Here is a 19802-nt window from a genome sequence, read left to right as displayed (position 1 = left end):
CTCCCTCTAGTGAACAAATGCAGAAATTGCTGGTGTGTGTTAGGTCTAGGGTGACCAGACGTCCTGATAAAACTGGGACTGTCCCAATTTTAAGAAGTTTGTCCCGTGTCCCGACCAGAGTACAGTTGGGACACCATTTGTCCCGATATTTTGTTTCCTGGTCTTTGGCGGCAATTTGGCGGAGAGTCCTTCAGTCGCAGACCGTCTTCGGCGGTATTTCAGCGGCAGGTGTTTCTGTCTTTGGCGGCAAGATTTATTACTCACCAATTACTCACCACTGAAATACTGCTGAAGACCACCCGCAACTGAAGGGCTCTCTGCCGAATTGCTGCCGAACTCCCAGACGGGTGAGTGTAAAAACAAACAAACAAACAAAACTCACACACACCCCCTGTGGCGGTCCCAATATTTTCCCCTTAACATTTGGTCATCCTAGTTTGGTCAGCTATGCAGCTGCTTGCCTGAGTCTTATGCTATGCATTGCCGTTTTGGTTCTTGGCTTTAAGTTTCACCCAAAGTGTGTTTAACCCTTTAGAACTGAGGGAGGGAAGTCATTGCCATATCTCCTGTGTCTGCCTGAGGGAGGCTTGTCTTTGCCTGAATCAAGAAGCTATGTGATCTGACAGAAATGACAGAGCTCTGGGTGCTGTAGGCAGATGTAGCCCTCAATTAATAGAGTTTGCAAGAAACAGTAAATTTGGCAGAAGAGACATTATATCTGAATAGAATGTTGATGAATATTAAACCTACGATAAAGGCTAAAAACTCTTTCTCCCAAAACTCTGACCAAGATTATTTCTTTTGTGAAGATGGCAAAGAACCTTTAGTTCATTCTTCGAGAGAGCTGGCATTTATTTTTCTGGAGAGTGGTGGCTGGAGGTTATATGATGCAGGTAGAGTGCACAGCTGTGTGACTCAAAACCCCCTCAAAGTTATGTTGTGTTTTGATAACTGATAAATACAATTGTTTAATTTTAGATGTCATTCAGTGACAGTTCAACACAGACATTCACAGGTCATTAGCTAAATTGCATGCGCTCTTCTTTGTGTCATCTCTGGCAGTGTATTTAGTACATGTGGCACTGGCACGATTCTCATTTCTGATCAAGTGTTCATTTCAATCTCAATTAATATTAATTCTTCCAAGCAACAGTCATGCTCATGAAGATTTAATAATGCTATGATTCAGGTTCTAGATCAGTGGTTCTCAACCTATTTACCATTGTGGGCTGCATATGTGGCCCACAATGTGTTATGTGGGCTGCATTCAATACTATCTCTATGCCCTGAGGATGTCACATGGGCTGCAGCCTTGCACTGATTGGGCTGCAAGAGGCCTACGGGCCACAGGTTGAGAACCACTGTTCTAGGTTAAGTGGTTCAAGGGTGAGCCTTGCCCCTTTGTTAATTGTACTGTCCTTGCTTACACCAAGGGCTCTTAAGCGCTTCCGGACAGAGATCTGGTATGACATTTTCTAGCTCTTCACTACTTAAAAAAATATCATTTAAGGCACATCCACACTACTGAGATTCCCTGCTGCAACCCGTGAAAAGGATTCTGGGATGCATTAGGAAGCAATGAGGCACCAGCTTTTGTGGTTACTTGTCCTTTGTGATAATTCTTGGCAAATTGAGTTGAAAATCTTCAACAAAGCAAGTGCTGATGAGGATACCCCTACTCATTTCTCTCCGGAGGTGCTCCTCTGCTTTTACTGTCCAAAAGAAAAGAGTTATAGTTTATTCAAAAACCAAAACCCTGCCAGGCTTCATAATGGGCAAAGCCAGATTGTTTTCCTTGGTATAAAGTAAAACTTTTTCAGAGAGTCCAAGTTTGTGTGCCTGGAGCATGCTCATCTCACAACCAGGAACATGCAGAACTTGGTGTTCTCTTCCTTGTCTAAGTCCTGGTCAGAACCTTTGTTTGCCAAATGGTGGTCTCATGTTCCTCAAATAATAGCAAGAGGAAACTCATTAATAACTTAGCCTCCTGGATCCTGGTTTCTCCGGACTGTAATTACATTGTGACAGTCTCTGGGGCAAAATTACTTGGTGCTTAACACCCCAACTCATATATATTCATGTACATTATGAGCACATTGTGGATGAAATCCTGGCCTTATTGAAGTCAATGACAAAACTCCTATTTCCAAAGCCAGGTTTCACCCCCTAAGTTTTATCAGGCCTGATTTTCCATTATCCTGCAGCTTGTGTGGTCTGGTACATTGGTACCAAGTGGGCATAAAATGTTACTAAATCAGAATGGTAGTATTGTGCACATACTTATCACACATTTCAATGACCATAGAAGGTACAGGGCAATGGAGAATCTGGTTCCCATTAAAGTAGGTGGAAAGACTGGAAATAGGAAATGGATAAAGCCTTGTATTCTTGACTTTTCATTTCCTTCTTTTCAGTACATGGAACTCATAAATGATATGACAGGCAAGTACAAAGTCATCACTTGGCAACTTTTATTGCCTTTTAAAACTTTTTGTTTGTTTGTTTTGGGAGTAAATCAGAATCTCTAATGAAACATATGGCTAGAAAAAGAAAATCAGAAATCTAGGTAACTGCTTTTCACTTGAGCATCCTTCTCAAACATAATATGGATAAATTATAGCTTTTTAGAGTATCACTTATAAGAAGTATTTCCATGTAGAACATAATTAGAATCACTGAGATGTTCTAATCAAGAAGTAATACTTAGTTTAAAAATGAAAGCACAGATATAACTTTCTTATAACTTTAAAGCTAACTAGTTGATACCAAAATTCATCTAAGACCAAGTGAGAGATTTCTGCATTGTTGGTCTGTCAGTCTTCAGGAATTCTATCCCATGGACTGGGCCTCTTGACAACTAGGGGGATGATAGAGAAATATCTCTAAAAGCTCAGGACCAGGACAAAGGAGGAGGCAAGAGGAAGCTATCTCTGAAGGGTGGGGTGGCTCTGTCATCATGAAGAAACAGTATTCCCTATTTCTTCTCATCACTGGTGCTCTCTGGGCTGAGAGAGAAAACACAGAAATTGCTCAAGATACTTGCAATATAGTTAACAATTTCCATCTACTGTTTTTTCAGACCTGTCCCTCAGTCACTGAGCACTGCTATTCTTGAAGAGGTAGTATAAAAAATTATATCTGTAATGTCAAAATGGACATCCCCTTTATTATCCCTCTGCCCACGGCTCTGCTGAAATGGGGCAGCTTCAGTCTTTGCTGGTAGCTCCAGCTCTGGCTTCACATGTGGAGGCTTCAGCAAGGATACTCTGAATCAGGACATAGCTCATTGCCTTAGCCATATAGTCTAGCACTATTTACTTTTTGGGCAACACTGCTGCCTGTAAGATCCTACCATGAGTAGAGGTTGCTACCTTACAGGTGTCTTGTGACACAATGGCGTGTGAGTGAATTCTTTGAGGCCTTTTGCCAAGCTGGTCCATTAGCTAATTAATCCTGAGAACATCCCTGTGATATATGTAGCTATTATGAACCACCTTTTACAGAGGGGGATTCTAAGCCAAGAAGGCCCCCGTTTTTACTCTGATGCCTAGAGTTAGCCATCTAAATCCATATATAGGCTTCTACACGAAGTGACGAGATTTTCAGAAGGGCTGAGCACCTGCAGCGTCCTGAGAAGTTGCATCCCCCTCATTGGCCTTCCACCTTTTTCCAATAGGAGATGAGGCTGCTAAACACCTATGAAAATCAGTTGGTTTTTTTAAGGTATCTAAATATGGGTTTAGATCCCTGTTTTTTAGGTACACAGGTTTGAAACTGTTGGAATAAGTGACTTGCCCAAGATCACTCAGGAAGGTTGTGGTGAGTTTTCAGGCTCCCAGGCCCTAATTCAACTGTCATTGAAAGTCAATGGGACTTAGGTTCTGGCGTGCCTGAAACACTTTTGAAAATGAGATATAGGGTACACCTATGCTACCTGTGCTGTGATTTAGGGTATAATTTGCAATGTATGTAGGTGTACCATACTAGCTTTAATCTCGCTAGCATGCTAAAAATAGCTGTGTGTGTGTGTGTGTAATTCAATGTGGACTGTACAAGCCTGCCCCGCTTTCTGGATGCATGGTCACATTGCTAGCCTGAGCCTCACTGCTAGATTTAGTGGACTGACCAGATTAAAACAAAAATGGGTATGTCCACAAGAGCTGCAAATTACATCCTTGATTGCTGTGTAGATGTGCCCTAAGGCTCTGAAATCATTAAGGCCTTGCAAAGCTGGATGAAGCAATACCTAAATACAATTAAAAACCTGGCCTTGATTTGCCCAGGGTCATGCAGGAAATCTATGCAGAACAGGGCATTGACCCCAGGCCTCCAGTCACAGATTAACAACGGACCATTTGTCATCGTCACTACATCACCAAGCACGTGATTAAATTCCATTTACATCAATGGGCCCCAATTCTGGTCAGATCACACCTCTCTCTCTCCTTTTATTTCCACTGTTGTTGTAGGTGGCATTTGAACATGCCTTTGTTTCATACTCTTCTGTCTCTCTCTCAGTACCATATGGACTTTCTTCTGCTTTTCCCTGGCTTTCTTTTGTCTTTCTGTTTTTATCTTCCTTTGAGGTAGGTACATCCCTGTGATGTCATGGAGATGTTGTTTTTCTGAAAACAAGAATATCTAATCACAGATAAGTTACTCGAATTGTGCAAATAGGGGGAATAAAGTAGGGTTGATCCAAGAAATGAGACAAGGAACAAAGGGCATTTGGAGTCAAACACCTGTTCAGAATTCTAAAGGAGAGATTTCTGTCATTCCACTAAAATGCTAGCAGCTCAGATATGCAAAGTTGTTCCCTTAAGTTTCCTGCCAGACAAAATACGGTGTCAAATCTATTTCCTGTTGGAGGAGAAATGGTGTCATAATAGTGTGCGTGTATAAAGGTTATAGCTGGTCTAGACAACGATTGCCTGTTGCTGGGGTGAGCAGATTGGCATCTTGAGACTGAGTGTCATTTCACAGCACACAGCTTGTCTTCATACTCCAGATGTAAGACATCCTGGAACAGACTTGTCAAGTTTTCTGCAATTCATTATGCAAATTCTAAACAAATTAAAGGAATGCAGATGGGAAAAGGCATTTGCAGTTTAATGAAGCTATTTGCCTTTAAAAAAAGAGACTCTAAATGATTCTGTGCATCTCAGGTACCTTTGGAAATGCAGTTTAATTACAAGGATTTTTTTAGCTCATGATTGCTGCTGGATAGCCATGGATAAAGGGGAAAACCAGTACCTAAAGCTTAGCAGAATGCACCAACAGATTGTTATTTAAAGTGATCAGCTCATCACAGAGATGACCCCATATTTCTTCTCTAGGGGCTTGTCTACATCAGAAAGTTGCAGCGCTGGTGAGGGAGTTACAGCGCTGCAACTTTGAAGGTGTACACATCTGCAGGGCATCACCAGCGCTGCAACTCCCTGTTTGCAGCGCTGGCCGTACTCCCGTTTTGTCTCGGGTGTAGAGGATCCAGCGCTGGTGATCCAGCGCTGGTAATCCAATGTAAACACTTACCAGCGCTTTTCTTGACCTCCGTGGAAGGAGGAAGCCTCTGGTAATCAAGCTGATCTCCTTTCCCGGTTTGCTCTCTCGTTCCCGGAACCCCGAGCAAGCAGGTAAGGAGAACCGCTTGCTCGGCGGTTCGGGGAACGAGAGAGCAAACCGGGAAAGGAGACCAGCTTTGCCGCGGTTTGCTCTCTTGTTCCCGGAGCCACCCTGCAAACCGCAGGGAAGGAGAACCGCTTGCTCGGCGGTTCGGGGAACGAGAGAGCAAACCGGGAAAGGAGACCAGCTTCGCCGCGGTTTGCTCTCTAGTTCCCGGAACCCCGAGCAAGCAGGTCTCCTTCCCTGCGGTTTGCTGGGTGGCTCCGGGAACACGAGAGCAAACCGCGGCGAAGCTGGTCTCCTTTCCCGGTTTGCTCTCTCGTTCTCCTCTCTGTTTTTGGAAGTGATTCAGTTTCCACCACAGAATGTCATAGTAGCATTTGCAGTGACATCAAGAAGATCACTTTAATCTCATCCTCTTCTACAGAAGTCTTATCGCAGAATCACACAAGAAAAAGGTCAACACGTGCCATTGCCATGGAAACGGTATTGAATATAGCAATAACGCTATAATATGAAATGCAGAGAACAAAAGGAGCCAGTCCTGACAAGTTTTTACATTTGCAGCCTACAGCAACAAACCAAAACTTACTAGGCTCCTGAGCTCTGAAATATAGGTGGCCAACATATGAGCAGGAGTCTGGTTTCATATTCTTATTTGCATATACAACAAAATTAATTGGAACACCCTTGAGGGGGTGGAGTGTCAGACTGGGCTTCACAGGCAAGAGGTGTGTGTGTGTGTGTGTGTGTGTGTGAGAGAGAGAGAGAGAGAGAGAGAATGCACAGAAAGGAAAAGGAATATCACAGAATGAGTGGAGGAGGGTGCTGATATGCTTCACGATGAGAAGGAAGCTGGAAAGCCCAACAATCAGCAAGGGGGTGGGTGGGAACACACTAGAATGGGAAGAGAAGGAAAGAGAAAAGAGATACAAAAGAAATGTCACCTTTTAGCAGCATTTGCTGTCAGAACAACTGCGTTTAAAGTCACAATTTTAATTTGATTTGTCCCACATTGGTATCCAAACTTTGTTTGGATTCCATCTGGCTATAGCTGAGAACTGTGTTTACAGTAAACACAGTTTTTAAATGTGACTCATACAACAGTGCAGCTAGTGCTGTGGGGGGTGGAATGACAGATGTCCTTCCCACAGATTATGCCCTTAAATCACTTTAACAAAGGGATGCAAACCAACTAATGAGGAATTGCTCAAAGTAGTGGTGACCTGAATAGCTGGTGTTTAGTAGTAGAGGCAGAATGGTATATTCTGCAATGGCTGCTCAAACAGCTAAATATGACTGAGTGACTGCAGAATGTTTTCAAGTCACGTACTCTAGCTGTTGTGATTTAGAACATTTTGAACATGGTCTCTTTCTACAAGGACTGGATATCGCATAACATCCATCTTCATGGGTGATGACTATATCCCGCAGTGAAGGACCTTCTATACCCATATAAGCAGCTGCTCTAATGAGTGATTTCACTCTACATGGAGAAGGCCAGGTAACTGTCACTGCACACCCCTATTGGTTCTATCTATAGGGAACAGCTTTAAATTCCAGTCAAGGCTCCAAAGGCTCTAAGGCTATGTCTACACTGGCACTTATGTAGGTATAACTTATGTCCTGAAGGGAAGTGAAAAAACACACCCCCGAGCGACATAAGGTGCACTGTCCACACCAGCACTTATGTCCGCAGGAGAGCTGCTCCCGCCAACACAGCTACCGCCTCTCACTGGGGGGTGGAGTAATTATGTCACCTGGAAATCTTTCTCCCACCAGCACAGCGCAGCTACATGAGAGATCTTACAGTGGCACAGCTGCATCAGTACAGATGTGCCACTAAACTCTCTAGTGTAGACATGGCCTATCAGTGGTTCTCAAATGCGGCCACCGTGATCACATGGGGCTTTCTTGTGTCCACATTCTCCTGGGCTGTGATGGGGGGGGCCCTATCCCCCTTCCTCTTACTCCTGGATGCACCACTTTGGTGTTGGTTGCTGGGGCTCCCAGGTGGGGTTGAGCCCTGCCCCCCTCTGGAGACACCTGGGGCATAACACTGGAGGAGCTCACAGCTGGTGAGTTCCCCACCTTCTCAGAGGCAGTGGGGTTCAGGCTTTGTGCTTCAGCCCTGTGGTGGCCAGGTAGTAGGCTCTGGCTGTGGGACTTTGCGTGCCAGCCCTGGGCTTCGGCTGCATGACGGCAGGCCCAGCTACATGGCTTTGGGCTCTGATGTGGGGCTTCAGGCTCCAGCTCCCCACCCGGCTGCCGACCCCCATTGCCCCTGGCCCCGCTGCCTCCCCCAACCTCCCATCCAGGGCTTAATTTGTCCCCAGGCTTGCCAGGGCTGAGTAAGTCTGCTATGAAAAGTGATACACGTATGTTTGTTATCACTTTTCATAACAGACTTAGTAGCTAGCAATACATACGCTACAATGATTTGGACATGTATCACTTTTCACAGCAGACTCGTTTTTATTTGTTTTTCCTAAAGTTAATTAAATATTTTAGGGAAAAGTGTGAGAGCGGCCATCAGCAAGAGTTGGTGGCTGCACTCTGAGGCCAATAAATAATTTGTCCTGAAAATCCTTGGATGAAAGCCCATCAGGGACTGTGCTATGGGACCCGTGGACATAAATTACACTGAGCAGTGACCTCAACATGAAATGCCTCCTCCTCACTGCCCCCTGCAAAAGATAAAAACCACTACATAAAAGCTGAAATGAGAACTAGACAGGTAGAAAAAAGGGGAAGAGAGTAATGTGGTCCAGTAATTCACAATTTTCAGTGTACAACCATAAATCTAGATTCTTAATGGTGTGACATGAGGGACATACTCTAGGGAGCTATCATAGGATTTGAAAGAATTTGTGAGGGGGGGAGCTAGATGCGAAGAAAAAAAAAGTTTTAGTATCCAAATAACTTGGAGATGTCTAGTATGATAGTCTTTTCTAAACATTTTGAATTCTGCCTATGAAATAGAATGGTGTGGTACTACTTAATTAGTATGCATAACTCAAATCATCGTCCACTGAAGGAGTTCATGTTTCTGCAAAGTTCAGTGACACAGAATCTAATAGCCCAAATTCATCCTTAGTGTGACCCTGGTGAAGTCATGAGTATAAGCCCACAGAAGAAGCTGGTCCTAGGTACAGCCTTGAAACTGGACATCTGTAAACATTTTGGAATGCTAGAGAAATTTCCACACGAGGTTAAGCACCTTTTCTTGATTCCTCGTGCCCTGTTAAAAAGAATAGTCTTTTCTTCTTGATCCAATCCTTTCAGAGATGTTATTGCCTTCTTTTTGACTGTTTTTCAATTGAAAAATAGGAGGACAGACACGAGGTACTGGGAGAACAAATCCAATACAATATGAATAATTTTAGTGTAAAATTTTATTTCAGTTAAAATAGATAAACTGTAATGGTATGATTATCATTTATCATATGAAAACTACAAACTTTTCATGTTAAAAAGAAAGCAATGCTAGATGGATTTTGGAAGAATACCTGGAAAAGAGAAAAAACTGTATTTTCTGGGTAACAAAACATTGACTTAGAAAAATATTGAATAATTCTTTTAATCATTAAAAATAAATTCTCTTTCCTAAACAATGGGCAGAGTTAACCTTTCAGGTTGTTACTTTTTTTTCCCTGCACTTTTTGCTTGCTTTTTTTTCTGTGCATCTGGACTTTTCTTCTCTTGCTCTGCTCGAACAGTTGCTTCTTCAGCAGCTAGTGCTTCTTGTTTTTTGAGTTCAGCCTCTAGTAGCTTACTTCTGTATGCTTCCCGAGCACTGAGAACCCTGCCTCGTGCTTCATCTAAGGATACCTATCCAAAAACAAATACCCCCCACAATCAAATGAGCATTCATATATATAATAAGGTCATGTACCCTGCCATTTATGTTTCTTGCTCCTGTTCTGACCTTGACTATATCGAGGACTTCTGATTTCTCCTTTACTTGTTAATGCATATGCATTGTCTATAGTCCTATCCTGCCCTGTGTCAGAGCTGCTTAGTGATTACAAACAGGTGATCTTTTACATCATGAAGAAGAGGAAGGAGTTTACAAAAAGCTTCCTTTTAAAAGCATTTCTAGTATGATAAACAATTAGTGTGGATAGAGGATAGGGCACTGAACTGGTCAGGCCCCTGGTTCTAGTCTCAGTTCTGCCACTCACTACTTGTGTGAGCTTAGAAAAGTCACTTAGGGTGAAATTTTCCAAAAGTGACGTAGACCCATTTTCAGAAGTCACAGTGGGACCTAAGTATCATTGCAAGTCAAGCTCCTAAGAGCTTTTATCACTTTTGAAAATGAGATTTAGGCACTTTTGACATTTTTTTGCCAAGTCCCATTTTCAAAAGGGACTAAGCCGCCAAAGTCCCTCTGACTTTCAATGAAACTTAGGCCCAAACTCACTTTTGAAAATTTTTCCCTTAACCTCTCCATGCTTCAGATTCCCCATCTGTAAAAGCAGCAGTAATGATACTTAGCTATTCTTGTAAAGTGCTCTGAGAAGATTATGGATGAAAACACTTTAAGTGCTGATTAGTGTGGCCATGATGTTCTGAAGTGACTAAAGAGTTTGAGTGCTGAACAACAACCCTCTAAAAATCAACCCTTTAAGATGTTCTTAGTTGGGCACCTAAAATAAGGCACCTAAAAAAACTAGTAAATTCTGAAAATCATTGTGTGTGCTTTATTGAGGACCCAGTCCTGCAAGCTCCCTTCACCTGTTGCCAGTGTGTAATTGGTCAGTTTATCTTATATGCCTGTTTATGTACTGTGCATTATTCAGTATGGCATATTGGAGCTTTTATGAAGGAGAAAGTTAAAATGATTTCAATAAATTACTCCATCTTATTGGAAGGATACTTTCACTGGCTCTTATCCAGCTCTAAAAGAGCAGTACTGGGGTCACTTGATTCATGGTGATTAATGCATCACTGTGGCTTGCTTGTCAAAAATCATATTGCCCTTATTTACTCTTAAAGCTTAAGTCAATTTTGTTAAGGTATCTTTACCCACTTCATCTATTAAATAGATCCCAACCTTGACACACTGCACTAATGTTGTACCATCTCCTGAGTGTATTGTTTGTAGCTGTGTTTTATCAATACTTAAGAACTCTACTACTTTGCTAGCTGGCCTTATGCAGATTTCAGGAAGACTGCAACATACCAATATTGTATTCTTCACAGCAGCGGCTCCAGGCACCAGCGCTCCAAGTGCATGCCTGGGGCAGCAAGCTGCGAGGGGCGGCCTGCTGGTCGCTGTGAGGGTGGCAGTCAGGCTGTCTTTGGTGACTTGCCTGTGGGAACACTGAAGCCGTGGGACCAGCAGACCTCCCGCAGGCATGCCGCCAAATCTGCGAGTCTGGGGACCTCCCGCAGGCGCACCGCCAAAGGAAGCCTGGCTGCTGTGCTTGGGGTGGCAAAAAAGCTTTGAGATGCCCCTGATTCTTCAGTATCTCACTTGAAAACATCAGTAGTGATTATTTTTTTGTCAATCTAGTTTTCTATTGTCTACAAAGTTTTCTTTCCTTACTGAAAAAAGCTACATGGCTCTGCATCAAAAACAGGCGAAACTGGAAATGCCAGATATAGTATGTACACACAGGTATGTACCAAACACTCCGCTTACTCTCACTTTGAACCATCATACTACGTTGTTATTTACAAAGTAGTGCCCCTTGAATGTAGTACCTCAAGAAATGTATTGTAGAGTATCATTTCTACAATGTTGTGTAACACTAATATTTTTCTGGGAACCGTGTGTTTTAACCATGGTACAAGTGAAATTTCAGGCTCATTTACTCTAATGAAGTGTACTTATTATAGAAGTCCAAATAGGTTTGTGTGCATAGGTGGTTGAAATCACAGAAAACCTATCTATGGACTTACTTGTAGATGCTCATACATTTCAAGTATATTTTGCTTCAATAATGTGCGAGCATTTTGGTCTTTTTCTCTTTGTTCCAGAACCAGCTGTCGAAACTCCCTAAAATGATTGATTTCTTCTGCTTTACGCATCTCCTGCTGTTGAATAATAGACTCATTTCTTAGCACAGGCTCAGGCATTGTTTTTCTGTAGGAAATACAAACATTGTTTGTCTCACTTCAAAGGCAGATTAGAACAGTTTTTACATGACTGTCACCAGTATACAAAATATCTAATTGTACAATTCAATGTTACTATCATGATTCTAGGTATGGTTAAGGAGCCAATTTTATTCTCACCTACTGTTTACTGATAATCATAACTGGAAAAATGATTCTTTTGGCCAACATTTCTCATGCCTGATCCTTTGTTTTAAAATTTTGGTAAAATTGTGCTCATCCCTATTTTAGTTATCTGGATGGGAATTCTGGTGTTTCTCAAAAAACAGGGACATTTTCAGATTTTTCATATTGCAATAACTCAAAATGATTTTTAAATTGCATGTGTTCAGTGAGTACCTGTGAGTGTTTTGATAATGTTGATAAAATTGATTGAGAAATAAAGAAGTTATAAACTATTGAAGACATAACATAAAATCCTCGAAAGAGTCATGCATGTGACAAGATATTGGGTCAAATTTTCTGCTGTCTCAGGCCACGTCTACACTACAGCATAAAATAGAAATTATTAAAACTGGTTTTATAAAACTGGTTTTATAAAATCGATTTTACGCGTCCACACTAGGGCACATTAATTCGGTGGTGTGCGTCCATGGTCCTCGGCTACCATCGATTTCTGGAGCGGTGCACTCTGGGTAGCTCAATAAAAGAATGGGACCAATAACTTCGATTTCCGTCCACACTAACCCTAAATCGATATAGTAATATCGATTTTAGGGTTACTCCTCTTGTTGGGGAGGAGTATAGAAATCGATTTTAAGAGCCCTTAAAATCGATTTAAAGTGCCTTGTAGTGTGGACGGGTACAGTGTTAAATCGATTTAACGCTGTTTAAATTGATTTAACGCTGTAGTGTGGACCAGGCCTTAATTTCATTCTCTTCAGTATTGTACTAGTTTCCTTCCCAATTAAAGCCCTGATTCAGGAAACTGTCCTTATGCTGGACAGCACTTAAACATGTGCTTAACTTTAAGCATGTGTGTGACGTTGCACTCCATATGATTTTATGAAAATATGCTAATGAGTGTGAATATAATGTAACTGGAATATGCTTCATGCAAAAGGTCTCTTGTAAGGTATCAAAGCTTATAATCTACTGAGCGTGGTCATCCTATTTGTACGAATGTATCATTCTTGTATCTGAAACTAGGAATATAAAATATAACTCCGAGGTCCTATTGTTGTTAGGCAAAGAGTGGGCCATTAATGGTGGTTTAGAATTTTGATGGCTCCCATCAACTAGGACAATTAACTGTAGATGGCTCTGTTTACTTGCAAGCCTTCCTGTGAGTCAGGCCAGGAAGAATGAAGGCTTGGGGTATCACAGGACATGTCACCATTTCACCTGGCACTGGAATCCATCTTAAACATGGTGCTCTTCCATTAAGGAGGGGTGGGGACCCAGAGAGAGAAAAGATTCTCGCCTTGTGCCAAAGCTATAAAAGGTAGTAGAAGAGAACAAAGGAGGTTCCAGCCATGAGAAGTCTCCTAGTTACCATCTGAGCTGAAGCTAACAAGGATTGTACCAGGGGAAAGGATTGGGCTCAGACTAGGAAGGAGTCTAGTCTGTGAAAGAAGCTTATTGGAACACCTCTGAGGGTGAGATTTCATCTGTAATCAGTTTCTTAACTGTATTAGGTTTAGACTTGCGTGTTTTGCTTTATTTTACTTGGTGACTTGCTTTGTTCTGTCTGTTATTACTTGAAACCACTTAAATCCTACCTTTTATGCTTAATAAAATCACTTTTTGCTTATTAATTAACCCGAGTAAGTAATTAATACCTAGGGGAGTAAAGAGCTGTGTACCTCTCTCTCTCGATCAGTGTTATAGAGGGTGGATAATTTATGAGTTTACCCTGTATAAACTTTAACAGAGTAAAACGGATTTATTTGGGGGTTGAATCTCACTGGGAACTGGGTATCTTGGTGCTAGAGACAGGAGTGCTTCTTAAGGTGTTTTCAGTTAAGTCTGCAGCTTTTGGGGGACATGGTTTGGACTTGGGTCTGTGTTTGCAGCAGACTAGTGTGTCTGGCTTAACAAGACAGGGTACTGAAGTCCCAAGCGGGCAGGGAAAACGGGCTCAGAGATAGTCTCAGCACATCAGGTGACAGTCCCAAGGGGGTCTCTGTGACCCAACCCATCACAATATGCTTAAGTTCCATTGTAGTCAGTGATGTGCTTAAGTGCTGGTCTGAATAGGAATGGACTTAAAACATATCTCCAGTGAACTGGGGCCTAAGTGTGTCTATATCTAGAAAGCTGCACATTAATACACACAGTATTTATTCCAGTGATTAGACATATTTATTTAAATGCATCATTACACATATATGTGCATTAAATATAGTACTGAAAGCTTGCATGACACTCTGACATACTGGAAGTGCACTAAGTATGATTATTTTAATGTATGATCACTGAAACAAACACACGTTAAAATAAATTTGCATGTGCATTGTCTCGATTCCACATATTTAATTCTCATGTCATACATTGTGTTACTGTTCAATTCCTTTTTTATTTAGTTTTATACAAAGAAAATGAATTGCACTTAGTTATAGTAAGGCATAGATTTTAAACACATAAAAGTCAGGTATCGAGCCAAATTCTGATATCACTTACACCTCTATAAATGTGAAAAAACTATTGAGATCAGCTGAATTACTTCAGTTTCATAGCATGAAACTGAGCTCAGAATACAATTATGGTTTCTACAACTACCGTGACAGGCAAATGACCATCATGGGTTGGGCTAATAAAAGCTGAGGAATAAAGGCTAATGCCATATACAGTAAGTCAAAGTACTGTAGTCTATACTGTATGCACCCAGAGATGAATTACACTTGTAGAAACAATTTAATGCATGCTGTAACTCTTCTATTTGTAAATTCTTACTGTAAATACTGTTTTAACATATTTTTAGCATTTAATTACATTTGCCACAATTTACCTAACGTAGGGGGTTAGGTCTAGAGGTTCCCATTCCTTTTGCTGAGCTTGTGTGCTTGCGTCAGTGGCTGCTGGTGATGCTGTTATTTCAAGCACAGGGGAAACTGCATCTGCAGTAAAATAGATTAAACTGGTTACTTTGGTCATGAAAATCTTCCTCTCCTTAATAAAGATCTACCCTCTTCTGGCTCAGGAGCACACATTATTACTGCTGAGCAGGAGAACAACTAATATTTAGCTACTTCTGTTTCTTGTGTTATCCTTACAGAATCCCAGAAGATGGAAAGCACTGTACATCTGCCAAGGTACATTTTTAAACCTTCACAATATCTATTTTATGTATAAACTTAGTTAAACCCATATTGCTCACAAACAACTATGGCCAATTTCAGCCCTTTCCAAGTTATTCATTTCCCCAAAGGATCTGAGAGCAAAGTATCATCCCCAAAGGCAAAAGAGTGAGATACTTATGAGTATGTGAAATCAAGAGCTTATTACAGAAACAATTTTTCAACCTTTACTATATCTGGTGTTGGGAGAATGATATGATACTGTAAGTGCTGATGGACCCAAAGCAAAACCCCAGGTCCAAAATCCTCTGAGCTTTGGGGGAAAAAAGGAGAGTTGAATCCAAAATCAGATTTCAGTTTTTGACCCTATCTTCATAATAGATCAGATTAAAATCTTAGACTCACATGCCCCCAGATTGTGGTTTGTTTGAAATTTTGATCCAAATGTTACAGCTCTGTTTCATTTCTAAATTATGTAGCATTTGAAATTTTGTATGAAATTAGTAGTTCTACGTCTTGGGCCAAAACAGCCTAGAGACCCACTTCCAACGTGTCCATCTGGAGGATAAACGGTTTTGAAAAATTAAGGCTGAAGAGAACTGGCATCTGGGTTAGCAAGTTCTTCAAAGTTCTAAAGGTCTGTCACATTCCTCTGTCTCTTGCACTTTCTGGGGTGAGTGCTTTTTACCAGATCAGTAAGGGCATCAGCTATTGTGGTGAAGCTGCACAGCCTATAATAGCCAGCGAGGCCTTGGAAATGTTGCACTTGCTTCTAGGTTGATGGGGTCAGGCAATAGGTCAATGCTTGGACCTTATTTATCAGGGGCCGTAGCCAGTCCTGTCCCATAGTGTACCCAAGGTAAGTTACTGCTCTCTGTCCCAGGCAGGATTTGCAGTAAGCCCCTGATTCTTGAGGGCCTGCATAATCGCAGTGACGTGTTGTAGGTGGTCTTCCTAGCTGCAGCTATAGATGGCTATGTCATCAATATAGGCAGCTGCATACTGGTAGTGGGGATGCAGCACCTGGACTATCAGTCACTGGAAGATGGTTGCTGCTCCACGCAGGCCAAAGGGCATGGCCACGAACTGACAGAGGCCGAAGAGAATAGGGAAGGCTGTCTTTTCTCAGGATGCCTTTGCCAGTATCCCTTGGTCAAATCAAGCATGGACCTGTACTTGGGGTTCCCAGTCTCTCTAGTAGCTCATCCACCTGAGGCATCGGATACGTGTTGAATCTTGATATAGCACGGATTTTTCTAAAGTCTATGCAGAATTTTGTTGAGCCATTGGGTTTTGGCACTAGCACAATAGGACTCCTCCACTCACTGTAGGATTCCTCAATGATCCCCAGGTTCAGCATAGCCTGGAGTGCTTCCCACATCTTCAGCAGGGGCTGATGATTCTTTGTCTGGACATCATTGCAATGTGATGTTGCGTTAAGGAAGTCCTTCCTGAGAGGGCCAAGAACACCATGGGGAATGCCTGAGTCAGTTGTACTATTTGGACTTACTGACTCGAGTTGAGCTCTGACCCCACTGGCACAGGTATTTGTTTCGGGGATGTCATGGCTTGAGGCCCCACTTCTGGTTCTGTGGTATATGGGGCTATCAGAAGGCTCTCCTGATCCTTCTAGGACATCAGGAGGTTGACGTGATACATTTGTGTGTTCTTCCATCTCACAGGCTGATGGATGTTCTAGTCCATTGGCCCTACCTTTCTTACTACTTCAGATGGCCAGTAGTCACTGGTCAACAGTTTTGATTCAGATGTCAGGAGTAACATCACCATCCTGTCTCCTGGTCTGAATGTTCACAATAGTGCCCCCTTGTTGTGTGTATATTTCTGGAACTGTTGGGCCTTCAACAGGTTTTCCTTGGCAAATCCCACTAGTGTTTTCAGGTGTACTCATAGTTGGAGCACATAATGCACTGAGCCCATGACCAGAGACTCCTGTTCTTCCCATGATCCCCAAAGGAGGGCCAAAATTCCTCTGGTTGCCTCCCAAACAGGAGCTCAAAGGGCAAGAACTCCATGGAGACTTGGGGGATCTCCTGTACAGCAAATAGCAATGATAGTAGCAGTTGGTCCCAGTGCCAAGGGTCTGCGTCAATTAATTTGTTCAGCATGGCTTTCAGTGGCCCCCTGAATGGCTCCACTAGCCCATCCATTGGCGGATGGTAGACAGAAATCTTGAGGGCTTTGATTGTCAGCAGTTTGCACAATTCCTGCATCAGTTCAGATGAGAAGTTGGATCCCTTGTCTGTCAATGTTTGCCTTCATATTCTGACCCTCATAAAGATCTTAATGAGTTCATTCGCTATGGTGGGTGCTTTAGTTGTGTGTAGCAGGTTGGCTTCATGGTACTGCATGGCACAGTCTACTATCGCTAATATATAATGGTACCTTGGTGCGTTCGTCCGAAAGGTGCCCACTAAATCCACTCCTATCCATTTGAAGGGTACACCCACCACGGGGAGCAGATTAGGGAGGGTTTGGGCATCCCTTTTGGCCCTGCCATTTGGCATTTGGAGCACAAGGCACAGAAGTTGTACACCTCTTTGTGGATGCCTGGTCAGAAGATTCTAAGGGCCACCCTCTCCAGTGTCTTTGCTCTCCCTTAGGGAAAGCAAATGCTGCATCCTCCAGCAGAACTTCTTGGGTACCAGCAGCTGTCACCATTTGTCGGGGTTTGGGGGTTCTGCATCATCAGTAAAGCTGCTTATTCCAGAGTTCAAAGTGGGGCCCACTGGGTTTTGCGATCCTCCCCATCAGAGATGGCCACCTGCTCCCAGGTGTGGCTCAGTGTCTGGTCCTCCTGTTGTTCACAAAGTCCTCATTTTCTGGTAGCCAATCATGGCTTATTTCCTCAGGTGTCCCCAGAGCTAGTGGGCTGCTGAGTTGGTGTCCCTGGATGTCCGGAGGAGCCCTTCTCCAGGTTCTTCTGCCATGTCTTGACCCATAAGCCTGCTCGTTTTCAGCTTTGGGTTGCTTTCTGTGGGGGATTCCTGTTACAGTGCTTAAGGAGCTCCCCAATCCACTTCCAGTCCTGAGCTAAGATGACCAAGTAGGTCAGGGTGGCTGTTGGCTGACTGTGCAAGTCTCCATGTGGCCACCTACCCTCAGCTGCACGTTCATCACAGGGTAGAGTCACACGTCCCCATGGATGCACTCGGGGTGGATCAGGGCATCTGACATATTGGAGGACTCTATTGTTGCCCATACAATAGTTACACCCAGAGACTACCAAGCCCATCACTTCAGCTCCTTTGACCCATAACTGCAGAAGCATCTTGGCTGGGCCCCACCTAATCTCTAGTGCCTACCATCCATGCTAGGCCATAGCTGCAATCCATGAGCGAACACTCCCGCCTGAAATGCCCTTCCTTGCACACTTGAAGCAGTTCCCCTTCAGGGTCAGAGGTGGCTGGCTCCCTTCTGGGACTCTAGGGTCTCCAAGTGGGACATACCCCTTTCCTTGGCAATACTAGTCCCCTCTCTACTCTACATTGGTCATGTCCTCTGGGTGGGAGCAATCCAAAGGGGGAGGGGGCAGCTGGCTCATCCATCCTCAGCCTCTTCTACTAGCATGGCCCTTGCTAGGGTTCAGAGTACTGATTCTGGGAGCCCCTGTCCTCGGTGTTGGTGAGACTGGACTATTAGCAGCCACATAGTTATCCATCGGGGTCATGGCTTCTACCACGGTGATGTTAACCACACCACTGTATAAACCAGGGGTAGGCATGGATGCCGAAGGCGGCACAGGAGCTGATTTTCAGTGGCACTCACACTGCCTGGATCCTGGCCACTGGTCAGAGGGGATATGCATTTTAATTTAATTTTAAATGAAGCTTCTTAAACATTTTAAAAACCTTATTTACTTTACATACAATAATAGTTTAGTTATATATTATAGACTTAGAGAAAGAGACCTTCTAAAAACGTGAAAAAGTATTACTGGCACGCAAAACCTTAAATTAGAGTGAATAAATGAAGACTCGGCACACCACTTCTAAAAGGTTGCTGACCCCTGGTATAAACCCTACACTGTGGTATTTGCTGTAGTCCTCTTACTTTGACTACAAAATGCTGCAAAAGCTGTTGTAAATTTGAATACAAGTACTCAGGTAAATTTCAAGATGTAATGGTGTTCACTACAGTTTGTTTCTATGAAAGTATCTGGTTCCTTTATTTAATTCAGCAACCAACAAGAGGCTTTTAAAGATATTATTGGAATTTTCTCCCCAGCAACAAGAAAGATAGTGCTTGAGCATTAAAAGATTTTACTCCGAGGCTGGAAGCATTTGTGTCAGTATTTGCAGATAAGTGTCTGTAGCTGTTTCAAGTTAATTTTTAAAAAGAGTTTTGAAATGCTTCATATGAAAAGCTATATGCATATTCATTACTGTTAAGAAAATTGCTCTCACCTGCTACACAATCCTCCTAAATTGCATATATGGGTATAATGACAAACTCAATTAATAAATAGCAAGAAATAAAATTTAATTAAATTGAAGGCCCAAATCACTACTGAAATCTAATCGCTAAATGGATAAATTCATCACGAAGGATGAATATAGGCAAATAACACAGGAATGCAGAGGCAAGATTAGACAAGCAAAGGCACAAAATGAGCTCAAACTAGCTATGGGAATAAAGGGAAACAAGAAGACTTTTTATCAATACATTAGAAGCAAGAGGAAGACTAAGGACAGGGTAGGCCCACTGCTCAATGAGGAGGGGGGAACAGTAACGGGAGACTTGGAAATGGCAGAGATGCTTAATGACTTCTTTGTTTCAGTCTTCACTGAGAAGTCTGAA

At 42.6% G+C, this 19802-nt stretch overlaps 1 protein-coding gene across 4 annotated transcripts in view; it reads right to left on the bottom strand.

Annotated features, from left to right (window-relative positions):
- Positions 1–9061: 9061 nt before the first annotated feature.
- ADGB (androglobin) overlaps positions 9062–19802 on the bottom strand; it is a 221736-nt gene continuing 210995 nt past the window's right edge. For 3 of the 4 annotated variants that reach the window (XM_030556520.1, XM_030556521.1, XM_030556524.1), the window contains 3 exons: positions 14696–14804; positions 11530–11713; positions 9062–9453 (listed from right to left, as the gene is read on the bottom strand). In XM_030556520.1, the coding sequence (XP_030412380.1) occupies positions 9262–9453; positions 11530–11713; positions 14696–14804 (485 nt within the window). In that variant the 3' untranslated portion in view covers positions 9062–9261. Of the gene's footprint in view, positions 9454–11529; positions 11714–14695; positions 14805–19802 lie in introns of those variants that run through there. The other variant, XM_030556522.1, reaches the window with a different exon arrangement.

The sequence above is a fragment of the Gopherus evgoodei genome, chromosome 3, assembly GCF_007399415.2.
Source record: "Gopherus evgoodei ecotype Sinaloan lineage chromosome 3, rGopEvg1_v1.p, whole genome shotgun sequence".
NCBI classification, from domain to species: Eukaryota; Metazoa; Chordata; order Testudines; family Testudinidae; genus Gopherus; species Gopherus evgoodei.
Note: the sequence above shows the minus strand (reverse complement) of the source record. Positions and strands in the feature narration are given on the sequence as shown.